General features: G+C 41.4%; 1 protein-coding gene across 3 annotated transcripts in view; it reads right to left on the bottom strand.

Moving 5' to 3' along the window:
• PLCH1 (phospholipase C eta 1) overlaps nt 1–13,215 on the bottom strand; it is a 162,451-nt gene that overhangs the window by 131,984 nt on the left and 17,252 nt on the right. For all 3 annotated transcript variants that reach the window (XM_007057361.3, XM_027819839.3, XM_027819841.3), the window contains exon 3: nt 2,434–2,551. In XM_007057361.3, the coding sequence (XP_007057423.2) occupies nt 2,434–2,512 (79 nt within the window). In that variant the 5' untranslated portion in view covers nt 2,513–2,551. The remainder of the gene's footprint in view (nt 1–2,433; nt 2,552–13,215) is intronic.

Here is a 13,215-nt window from a genome sequence, read left to right as displayed (position 1 = left end):
ACACTTCCTCACCTTGCTTATTCCTGCTGCACTTAGTGATTAAAATAGCGTATCTAATTTAAAAAAACCATACAGACTCCAGTTTTCCACAGCAATTGCTTAGATGACTGCAGCATCACTGCTGTAAGATTATGGGTCTGATTGTTGCCTAAATTATACCAATAGCATAAGACACTGGGCCTGATTCTCCACTGTGATCCCCAAGGACACCACTCTTGTCAGGCACAGGGGTTGGAAAGCTGATGGACACTGCCTTTGGGGAACACCCCTAAGACAGATGGCCTCCTCTGGCTAGTATACAGTTAACATAAGGACCCTGTTTCACTCCCCTTCCCAGCCTCTGCCATAGGGAATATGTAAGGGGGAAGGAGGTGATAGGAAGAGATGTTCCAGGCAGAGAGGTGCAAATGGCCAGTGTCCTGTGAGCCAGCATCTCTGCTTCCTGTGGTCCACATTTAACTTAAACCATGGGGAACACAAGAGCGGTTGGGGTTCCTATGGCCCAGCAACAATGATACTCAGAATCAGAACCACTGATTCCAGTAGTATTACTCCTGTTTTGCCCAACTGTAAGTGAGAGGAGAATCAGGCCTTACATCTTATCATAAATATATTGCAGTGTGTTAGACCATCATCACAGGAGTGGTACGAGTCCACACTAGGTATGTTGTATCATGTACTGGGGCAATATTCAGCCATTAGCTGCACCTTTCCAACCCCAGTGATGTCCATGGGGCTGCAGAGATGAAATAGAGCAGTGACTATGGCTCACTTTGAACATATCACAAAAACATGTTTTACTACTGTTAGGTGGTGAACAGCCTTGAGCATGATCCCAACTATGGCCCTGTCTGAACTACCAATACAGTGTTTTGGAACTACTTCATGACACTCACCTAACGTAGTTACAAAATATATAACTGAGTTGTGTCCACACAGAAACCTTATTCGTAGCATAGCCATGTGCGTGCATTCACACCTGCCGCTATGTTCAACTGTTTGTATTGGTGCATTCTGGAAAAAATTGGGCAACTATCTCCAGTGTTTCAGCAGGAGAATATAGTACCTGGAGTACATGAACACAGTGTGGCACCATCATCACATGGGTTCACTGCACTCTGGGATACACCAAGAGCTGGGAGGAAGGACGACTGGCCTGGGTGGCATGTGTATGGTGGTGGGGGTATCATGGAAATAATATACAAAAGCTGCATGCCAAACCAGTTACAGGAGGACAACTATATGTCAGCCTAGTCTCTGAAAAGGGTGACACAGTGTTAGCTGCCATGCTTACTGAGTATTAACTATGTTGTGCGCAGATACAGCCATGTCACTAACCAGTTACAAACTTAGTTAAGAGTTGCAGCATAAGCAGGGCCTTAGGCAGTCTCTATCCCTTCTGTAGCTGAGCGCTACATATTAAGCAACCTGCTGCACCTCATCCATTCAGGCACATGCTGTCCATATTGAGAGACAAATGGGAAAATGCAAGATGAACTGGGGAAAATATTGACATTAACAAAAAGACTTAAATGAAAAGTTTATGATTATTGCTTTAAAAAACTCTGGACTGTAGATTCAGCTAGTCAAAGCAGTTACCTTGAATGTCTCCAATACTCATTAAAATTGACAGTCATATGAATTGACAAGAAATTAAAAGCACATTATTCAAAACAGGGCTGCTCACAAGCCTCTTGGCCAGATACAAAGCTGCCTACCTAAGGAACACAGCTTTAATCTAGACCTGGTCAGCTACACCAGCCAAAAATCCTCCTCCCACTTCCCACACAGTTCTCTTTCAGCACAAATGGAAACTACATCTCCATCAAGGATTGACAGAAGTACTGCCTGTTGAATGGCCACTTCACCAGGGAGTTTGCAGTTTAATAGTGCTTAAGTGATCTTGGAAATTTTGGCCCAAATTCAACCCTGATATAAGTGGGTGCAACACCATGGAAGTCAATGGAAACACTCAGTACTGAATGAAAAGGAGTACTTGTGGCACCTTAGAGACTATATGACTGTTTGTCTTAAACATAAAAGACACAGAATATGACTGTGCCCAAAGCAAGGGGAAAATTGTAAATAGCAGGATTTTCTCCACTATTTCTGGTCATCATCAGTAGTATAAAAGCAGAATTTTCCCCGATAAGTTTACATGATACCCCTGACCTACACCATGAATCAATACATTTTTATTATAGTAAATTGTAATTAAAGCGGTATATCTGTATGCCTCAATAAGCACTTCCATAACAAACTAATATGCTCTGTTATCTTGCCAAGTAAAAACTGTAACTACAAAACATTAAAAACCATTACTAAATCTACTTTTTATCTACAAGAAGATCATTATTACCTAGTTATATGCCATTATAAAATTTCAGTTGCATCCGAGTGAAGTAAGAAATGAAAAGAAAACATGCAGCTTACCATGAAATACACCATTGTCCACCAAAAAATGTCTGCAGTACTGCAGACAACTTTTCTTATCCAGGCTCCAATAACTCATTGTAACAAGACTTCCTGTTCAGCATCAAAGACAATTACCCTGCAAAATGAAACAGAATACAATTATAGATAATAGAAAGGTGTCTATATTACCTCACACCTTCTCTCTCTATTAAACAAAAAGAAATGTGCCCATCTCCAAGATATCTAGGCACCTAAGAACCTATTACAGCACACAACAGCCACAGTTTAACCCTCCAGACTATACTAATTCACACCTCAATTTCCTGTCTGCTGTGCAGACGGGGATTCCACCTCCCCCAAGCAGCTTGATTGGGGTGGGGAAGGAGATTAATCTTTGTGTCTTTTGTCCCTTTTCACCCACTCCTTAGCTGACCTCTGGAAAAAAGTAGTCAGTCAAGGTGACTCCAAAAACTTCAAGCCATGGCCCCTTTACACTGGCTCCTCAGCTGACTGACATTCTGGCGGCTGGAAAAATACCCACTTGTGTTAGGATTCAGAGTCCAATCCTGCTCCAGTTGAAGGCAGTGTGGGTTTTCAAGAGCAGCAGGAGTAAGCCTAACAAGACAGTCTTCAAGGGGAATTTACTACAGAATGCTAGCAGCGATAGCCCTCAGAACAGACAATAACCTTTCTTATAACAGGCCACAGAAATTTCTCAGAACTTAACAGCTCCAGCAGCCAATTTTGCTTAATCAGCCCATTAATATTTATAAATCAGTTAAAATGAAAATGCACTCTAATCAAATTTTAAAAAAGACAAGCTAAGTGAAAAACATGTGTAGCTGAGAAAAAAATCAGCCCTTCAGTGCTTATGAGTATTTGGACCACGAGTTAGTCCTCTGTTCCACTGCTACAAGAGAAGACCATGTAAACAGTTGGAACTATTATTTTCAGGGATCAGAGGCCATGTCTACACTACCATTTATGTCAGCAAAACTTATGTCACTCTGGGATATGGAAAAAACACTCCACTGAGCGACATAAGTTTCATTTGCATAAGTGGTAGTGTGCACAGCGCTATGTCAGCGGGAGACCTTCTCCTGCTGACAGAGCTACCACTGCTGGTTGAGGTGGTTTTATGATGTTGACAGAAGAGCTCTCTCCCGCCGGTGCAGAATGGTTACATGAGCGATCTTACAGCGGTGCAGCTGCATCGGTACAGCTGTGCCGCTGTAAGCTCACTAGTGTAGACATGGCCAGAGAAGAGAAAATGTAACTCTTGAAAAGCTGATGGATATAGCTCAAAACAAGGCTTTATTTGTTCAACCCATTTTATTAAATTCATTTTTGAAAAATTCCAACCTTTTGTTTATTAGAAATGGACCTTGCAAAATCCATCCCATCATAACAGGGCCTGTTAGTACAGACTTGGTTAAGGCTCAATCTGTCAAATAAAGGGGTTTATAGATCTGTCATGAATATTCCCTTCACAATGGGGTTTGTTACTTACTAAAGATCAGATTTCTAAAAGAGCTCAGAACCCCTATTAGGCCCACGTTTTCAAAAGAGTTCAGAACCCATTTAGGCATCAAATAAGCAGCCAGATTTTCCAAAGTACCCTCCAAGATGAAAATGGGGGCTGGATGCTAAACACTTTTGATGTGGTCCCAGTCAATGACTAGGGCTCCTAGGCACTGTAGTAAAAATAAAATCTGACCAATTATTTTGGTGCCTGGATTGTAGCTCTTTTGAAAATTTGGCCTCAATTGTGGTTGCTCAGCATTTGAAAATCTGGCACCACGTAGCCAACATTTATTCTATTGCCAATCAGCATTAGTATGAGTGAGCAGCAGGCAAACCCAAGAATTTTGACTGAGCTGCCTCCAGCTCCCTCACTAAGACACTTATATGGTCCCCAACACCATAGTAACTGAGCTCCATACAATCTCTAACGTACCTATCCTCCTCACACCCCTGAGGCAGGGAAGTGCTGTTATCCCCATTTTACAGAGGGGCACTGAGAGACTAAGTGGCTTACATATAGTCACACAGGACATCTGTGGCAAAGCAGGGAACTGAACCCAGGTGTCTCAAGTCCTAGGATAGTGCCCTAACCACTGGACCACCCTGCCTCTCTAACACTAGATGCCGCAGCCTGCATTTTCTGTTCATCTCTTCTGCACTCCTGAGTGGGGCAAAGTCCTAAGGCAGGCAAGGCCTTTGAATTGGCCATATGGCACAACCAGTCTCTCCATCTCTCCCACCTCCTCCTCCTTTCCCCATTGGGGTACTACAAGGAGTCATAATCCAGGTAGGTGCTAGGAAAGTGGAACAGCAGGGGAAGGAGTAATCTTAGCAGTGCAGCATCCTCCCCAGTCTCCAGCAGAGCAGTCCCCTTTGCAGGTGGAGAGCCTGCAGTATGCTCTGCAGCTGCACTGAGTTCCTGCCCCTTTGGATGAGGTCTCTGCTCATCTCATCCCCAGGAAGGTGGGTGCCTCCTGTCCCCGCCACCATGTGGCCTTAGGAGAAAACTGCAGAGAGCGGCCAGCCAGAGACTCCAGTTGGTAGAAGCAGGTGCAGGGAAAGCAGGGACCTCGGCACATTCAAAGAACTTTCTACAGTTTTAGCTGGACTTCCTCTCCCCTGAGCTGACTGGCTGTTTGCTCCACTCCTCGCACCCTCAGTCTCTACAGTCAGCTTCACTCCTCACCTGCCCCCTTATCATGCTCTCTCGCTCACTTCCTTCCCTCCTAAGTAAACCCATCCCCACCGCAAACATGTAACTGCCATCCCACAGTTCACTCTGCTTCTGTGTTCTACCTCTTCCCCCACCAGGTGTCTGTCTGGTCTTTTTAGATTGTAAACTCTTCGGGGCAGGGAGCGTCTACGACTCTCTGTACAGCACCTAGCGAAATGGGGCACCACTCTTGGTTGGCCCTTTAGCACCACTGTAATAAACATGATTAATACAAACAATAATCAAAGGAGCTGCTGAATGCTCATGTCTAGAGAAGGGGGCATAGGGTCCGAGAAGGAAAGGGGCTGAGAGGGAAAGGTTCAGTCTGCCAGAAGGAAGAGGGGGAATCCCCTTCTCCCCGTTTGCTGTGCTTGCATTTTGTGTTCATTCCAAGTTGAATTTTTCTCCACCTGCACAAATGAGTGTAAAGGCCCTTCTCTGATTCAGACAAAATGCTGCTGCTAAAATAATCTCATTAGCCTATTGCTCAGCAACCTCCCAGTCCTTCCACTGGCTTCCAGTTTCCCATCATATCAAGTACAAGCTTCCTTCCTGCCTTTACCTTCAAAGCCTGCCACAGCTCTGCCCCCTTCCTAAAAACATGCTCTTGTCACCTAGTTATCACCCTCCCGCCTCCACTCTTTCAGTGCTGCCTGCCTCAGCTACCTTCTTCTCTGCTCCTCCTGCAAGTACCCTTTCTTCCCCTTTCTTCCATGCTGCCTCTTATCCTGAAACACCCTCTGAACTGATCTATAAGGCTGCTCCCCCTTCTCCTTCAGATCTCTTCTGCAGACACACTTCTGCCACATCTCCTACAAGAAATCAGTCACCATTTCAGAGCTAGACTGAGGGGCTGCTGGAGGAGCTGGCTGAGGAACAGCTGATGTCTTTTTACTTATGTAATTACAAAATTGAAAAAACAAATGAAATGTATGTATAAAATTTTTAGATATATTTAATTGTCTTCCCATTCCCCAACCCTTCACATTGTGTCCATCTTCCACCTAGACTATAAACTCTTCAGGGCAGGGATCCACCACTCTGCTTGTAGAGCACCTAGCACAACAAGGCCCAATCCTGCTCTTAGTGCTACCATGATATAAAAAATTAATTAAAAAGATGAAGGTTTCCATAAAAAGTGTGAAAATTAGAAGTCAGGTCTCTCCAAAACAGCAATCTAAAAAAAAAATCTTGTGATCTTTAAGCCAATCACATAATTTATTTGGGTTTGTCCCATGTTTTTGAAGCCTTGGGGTTGACAGCACTGCATATCCCGTAGCAGGAGCATAGGGCCCCAGATTTGATTTATTTTTTTAACCTGAACACAACCTACAGTCTCCAGACCTGAGTCATAAACCTCTTTGAAATGATCATAGGCAAAAGGATGCATGTGTGGAAAAGACTTTGTACAAGCTTGGCTAAAAAGTCACTCCTCCTCTCAGGAGAGCTCTGCGTGGCTGCCTGGAAGTCATCCACTGTCTCACAACAGCATCCATGGAATGGTTAGTTGTAAAAAAAAAATTAAGCAGAAAACACCTCAGCAGCTCTACAAACATGGTAGACCCCACAAAGAGCTTTGTATTTTCTAATTACACATTGAAGGTGTTAAAGGTTTCCATGGGTTTTCAGTGCAGGGGGCAATGATGGAGGGCGTTTACACACTATCAGAATTAGAAAACAGATTGTTTGGGGAAAGCAAGGAAGAAAACCATGCATAATATTTAGGGAGAAAGAAAAGAGAGAGCAGAAAGCATTGTCTGTGCATAAAATTATGTTAATTTTTCTTTACTTTTATTATGTGAAGTTTTTGACCCCAATTTTTAAAGGGGTGTTTTACACATTCCTCTTGAGCATACAAACTTTTACAAATTTGGGTTGTTGCTAGTTCTGGTTATTTAATCTCATTATCATCCCAAGTTTTTTGTAGCTCAGTTGAAGAATTTTCTGCCTACTTCTTTATGATGGAGGTGTCATGACCCTGGACCCAATCCTGCTATTATTGAAGTCTACAGGATTTTTGCCCCTAATTTCATGAACTCGATACAGCACATTTTCATTCTGGGTGGGTAGGTGGGTGGGTAGGGGGAGGGAGAGGGAACAGTTAGTGTGTGTTTGTAAGTTTCTTTCTGTGGGACACAGGATGTTACTCTGAAGCTGCCGGGTGGCTTGGCATGGGAGAAGTGGTCTCTGCATATTGTTGGTTAAAATGTCAGACAATTAGCACTGAGTAGGTGATAATGGACTTTTTATGCATGCTTCTGTTGTAGTTTTTGTTAATAAGCCATTCTGTTGCACAAGTGTACTTTGTTTTCTCCCCTGGCGGTTAGTTAGGCAGGTATGTTAGGCCTGTTTACTTATCTTTCAAATTTTGTCTTTACTCTGAAATTGAGTTTTGCTGTCTCTGGGCAATTCTGTGGCCAACAGTAATAATTTAAGTCACTTTCCTTTTGATTGCTGTGAAATACTGGTGTGTTCTGATGCAGTCTCTTTCTGTTTTATCCCAATGTATCGGGTTTAAAAGTCTCCCTCAGGAAAGTACTAGACAGGTCAGTAGCCTACACTAATATGTGGTTAATTACACTAAAAATTAGATCTATTAAGATTGTCTTGGGTACTAAGCAACAATACCTGTGACTTCTGCTGGTGGTTGTGTTCTTCTATATTTCTTTGATTTTTGCCCTTATCACACATGAATTTTTTCATTAAAACTGCTGAAGTAAAATCACTCTCCTAGTTATAATTAATAAGGAGCCCAAGCTGAGAAATTCCGATCCAGGTTTTCCCAAAGTTTCGGGGTGATGCAGACCGTATTTATTCATGTTTCATCAGATTAAAATTGTAGGCTAATCATCAAATAATGAGAAAAAGATAAAACTAAGTCATGTTTTAATTAAGAAAATACATTTTATTTATCAATCCTTCATCACTAAGATTATGTGAGAAAGAAAAGATAATTTCTTATCCCCTCTCAGCACCCACAGAGTTCACGTTGCCTAGGGATTTTTAACAAAAATATTACTTCCAATATACGTTTAATCTCTTTCAAAGAAATGCTTCAGCCTAGCTCTTATTTTGTGTCCCACGCTGATACAATATCCCCTTTTATTCTTAGCACAAAGGATTCTCCCATACCACAGGAAACTCTTAACAAAAAAAAAAAAAAAAAAGCACTCTGCAACATATTAGAGATGAAGACGGAATTATAAGGGAAAGGCAACTACTCCACATTTGAGAAAATCTTCTAAAAAGTACTTTCATTTTCATCTATACTATTATTTATATTATGGTAGCTCTGAGAAGCCCCAGTCAGGATCAGGGCCTGGGTACTGTACACTGTACAAACAAAGAGTAAAAGACTGGTCTCTTCCCCGAAGACTAAAAAATATAAAGGCAAATACTAAGGGCTTGTCTGCACACAAAAGTTTTTCTTCTTTAACAATACTGATCTACCTCAAGTGGTACAATCCTCCTAATGTGGACTCAATTATAACAGTATAAAAATGGTTATACCAATACAGTTTATTCTGTACGTGAAGGGGAATAAACTATACCATTGTTTATATTAGTATAATTGCATCTATATTGGTGGTTGTACCATGTAACTATTTCAATGTAAAAATCACACCCATAACCATGATTGTTATAGTAGTACAAAATCTGTGTGTAGTACAGGCCTAATTTACATAAAACAATCTTCTGAAGTAATCAGTAGTTGGCGCTGTAATTTAGCTGTAATGTCGCTATTTCACAAGAGGCAAAATTCACGGGTCAGCCACCCCTGAACTGGCACAAGACAAATCTCTGTTAGTGTCCTACCTCAGCAAAAAGAGGTTATTGTAAGTCGGCAAGAACCCATTCACAATACAATACAATAAGTTAAAATGTACTTAACACCTAAACTCAGCTCAGTGATGGATTCTATGAAGCAGCCTCTAGAAATACATGAAGTTAAAAGAACTATTCTTTCAATAAAAATGAATCAACTAAAAGTTGTGTGTGAGTGAGTAAAGGTTATTCTGGTACTTTCAGTACTGTAACTCACAAAGCCTTCCAAGGTACTTCACAAAATTGTATTACCTGAGCAAAACCAATTTATCTTCAAATTCAGTTTGCCAGAACTTGTTTATTTTATACAAGAAATTACAGTTTACTTATGTTTCAGAGTAACAGCCATGTTAGTCTGTATTCTCAAAAAGAAAAGGAGTACTTGTGGCACCTTAGAGACTAACCAATTTATTTGAGCATAAGTTTTCGTGAGCTACAGCTCACTTCATCGGATGCATACTGTGGAAAGCGTAGAAGATCTTTTTATACACACAAAGCATGAAAAAAATACCTCCCCCCACCCCACTCTCCTGCTGGTAACAGCTTATCTAAAGTGATCACTCTCCTTACAATGTGTATGATAATCAAGTTGGGCCATTTCCAGCACAAATCCAGGTTTTCTCCTCCCCCCCTCCCCCGCCCCCACACACAAACCCACTCTCCTGTTGGTAATAGCTTATCTAAAGTGACCACTCTCCTTACCATGTGTATGATAATCAAGGTGGGCCATTTCCAGCACAAATCCAGGGTTTAACAAGAACGTCGGGGGGGGGGGGGGGGGGGGGGGGGTGTGTAGGAAAAAACAAGGGGAAATAGGTTACCTTGCATAATGACTTAGCCACTCCCAGTCTCTATTCAAGCCTAAGTTAATTGTATCCAATTTACAAATGAATTCCAATTCAGCAGTCTCTCGCTGGAGTCTGGATTTGAAGTTTTTTCGTGGTAATATCGCAACTTTCATGTCTGTAATCGCGTGACCAGAGAGATTGAAGTGTTCTCCGACTGGTTTATGAATGTTATAATTCTTGACATCTGATTTGTGTCCATTTATTCTTTTACGTAGAGACTGTCCAGTTTGACCAATGTACATGGCAGAGGGGCATTGCTGGCGCATGATGGCATATATCACATTGGTGGATGTGCAGGTGAACGAGCCTTTGATAGTGTGGCTGATGTTATTAGGCCCTGTGATGGTGTCCCCTGAATAGATATGTGGGCACAGTTGGCAACGGGCTTTGTTGCAAGGACAGGTTCCTGGGTTAGTGGTTCTGTTGTGTGGTATGTGGTTGCTGGTGAGTATTTGCTTCAGGTTGGGGGGCTGTCTGTAAGAGAGGACTGGCCTGTCTCCCAAGATTTGTGAGAGTGTTGGGTCATCCTTCAGGATAGGTTGTAGATCCTTAATAATGCGTTGGAGGGGTTTTAGTTGGGCTGAAGGTGACGGCTAGTGGCGTTCTGTTATTTTCTTTGTTAGGCCTGTCCTGTAGTAGGTGACTTCTGGGAACTCTTCCGGCTCTATCAATCTGTTTCTTCACTTCCGCAGGTGGTTATTGTAGTTGTAAGAATGCTTGATAGAGATCTTGTAGGTGTTTGTCTCTGTCTGAGGGGTTGGAGCAAATGCGGTTGTATTGCAGAGCTTGGCTGTAGACAATGGATCGTGTGGTATGGTCAGGGTGAAAGCTGGAGGCATGTAGGTAGGAATAGCGGTCAGTAGGTTTCCGGTATAGGGTGATGTTTATGTGACCATCGTTTATTAGCACTGTAGTGTCCAGGAAGTGGATCTCTTGTGTGGACTGGACCAGGCTGAGGTTGATGGTGGGATGGAAATTGTTGAAATCATGGTGGAATTCCTCAAGGGCTTCTTTTCCATGGGTCCAGATGATGGAGATGTCATCAATATAGCGCAAGTAGAGTAGGGGCGTTAGGGGACGAGAGCTGAGGAAGTGTTGTTCTAAGTCAGCCATAAAAATGTTGGCATACTGTGGGGCCATGCAGGTACCCATAGCAGTGCCGCTGATTTGAAGGTATACATTGTCCCATACACATTGTAAGGAGAGTGGTCACTTTAGATAAGCTATTACCAGCAGGAGAGTGGGGCGGGGGGAGGTATTTTTTCATGCTTTGTGTGTATAAAAAGATCTTCTACACTTTCCACAGTATGCATCCGATGAAGTGAGCTGTAGCTCACAAAAGCTTATGCTCAAATAAATTGGTTAGTCTCTAAGGTGCCACAAGTACTCCTTTTCAGTTTACTTATGTGTCCACTTACCAACGGTTCTACAGTTAGCATTAAATTACAGCTTTAACCACAGCTCTTCATACAGGAGCTCAGAGGTACACTGACACAGGGGAAGCACAGGTCATAGCAGCCTTTGAAAAGGCACAATACATGCTCCTCACCCCCTATGATGGCTTTGCTCTGCTGCTGTGGTGTGAAGGCAAGAAGATATCCATGCTCACAATTGATCGTTCCTTCCCGTAGGCACTATGAATGTTAGCTAGCTAGGTGCAATGACTGTGAATACAACCAGCAATGGAGGTTTCTGGTTCCCACTCCTCTTCCCCCGCCCCCGCCTTCTTATGCACAGAACAAATCAGAATCTAATTCTTCATTAATGTGTTATACATCTTGCAATAAAATATATAAGCACTGGATTCAGTACACTCTATTAGAGTGTACTTTATTTACTGGTGTCATTAAAATGTGGACTAGTTTAACAAGAGAATGAGCATCTGCCATGATTTTAAGAGGCATTAAAAACTCATAAAAATGACCATGAGTTAAACAAGAACAAGAAAGGACAAATGGGAACTGCTGCACCTAATACGCCATAACCCTAGCAAAGGGCAACAGAATTCAACACAATTAAACTACAGATTTCACTATGGGGTTTGCTTCTCATTAGTTTCAGTTCATGTAATCAAATAATAGTCAAAGGAATTAGAATAGATCCACATTTATCCCAATGAAATGGGGGATAAGGAATTTATCTGGATAATTGGAGACTTTTTAATGTAAATAATTCATATCAAGGGACATATAGCAATTGAAATAACAGGGGTTTACAACTAGATGAGTAGATAAACTAGTTTCTGCTGACTTCAGACCACTTTCTTTTTCTCATATATACACACACACTTTAGAAATGACAAGTGTGACAAATTAAGTAAAATATTTTCCTCCAACATTTTTCTCAAGTTTAAAGGCCTGATTTTTTAAAAAAGTTGAGCATATGCAATACTCTGATTGTGTGTGTATATCTATTTGCTTATGCAAATATTCGATTCTTATGTGCAATCCCACTAACTACACATAGCAAGTAGGCACACAATTGTGCAAGTAACTTTTTTAATATCAGATTTTTAATACTGAATGGCATGGAATGCTTATAAAAGGAATTTCTCTTTAATCCAGGTACTTTAATGTGATTACTGAACACCCATATGTGAAGGTCTTATGCTATCCCAGCCCTTTTTCTAGTTGAAAGGTCAGGGTGAAACATAACCAGATTCACAGCAGCCCAAATATCCAGTCTCTTAATAAAAGCCTAACATTAAGCACTGAAAGTATCAAAGCTAATGTAATTGGCTTTATGCAGCCCAACTGACGGACAAAGTTTGTAACATATGCCATTGAACCTGATTTGGTAAAAAGTAGGGCTGTCAGGTGATTAAAAAAATTAATCGTAATTAATCGCACTGTTAAAGAATAATAAAATACCATTTATTTAAATATTTTGGATGTTTTCTGCATTTTCAAATCTATTGATTTCAATTACCATACAGAATACAAAGTGTACAGGGCTCACTTTATATTATTATTTGGATTACAAATAGTTGCACAGTAAAAAACAAAAGAAATTGTATTTTTCAATTCACCTAATACAAATAATGTAGTGCAATCTCTTTAACAGGAAAGTCGAACTTACAAATGTAGAATTATGTACAAAAAAATAACTGCACTCAAAAATAAAACAATGTAAAACTGTAGAGCCTACAATTCCAATCAGTCCTACTTCTTGTTCAGCCAATCGCTCAGACAAACAAGTTTGTTTACATTTGTTTACATAATGCTGCCTGCTTCTTGTTTACGTCACCTGAAAGTGAGAACAGGCATTTGCATGGCACTGTTGTAGCCAGTGTCGCAAGATATTTACATTCCAGATGCGCTAAAAATTCATATGTCCTTTCATGCTTCAACCACGCTTCCGGAGGATGTGCATCCATGCCAATAACGGGTT

This window comes from Chelonia mydas, chromosome 9, assembly GCF_015237465.2.
Source record: "Chelonia mydas isolate rCheMyd1 chromosome 9, rCheMyd1.pri.v2, whole genome shotgun sequence".
Taxonomy (NCBI): Eukaryota; Metazoa; Chordata; order Testudines; family Cheloniidae; genus Chelonia; species Chelonia mydas.
The sequence above is the reverse complement of the archived record's forward strand: the minus strand, read 5'-3'. Positions and strand labels throughout refer to the sequence as shown.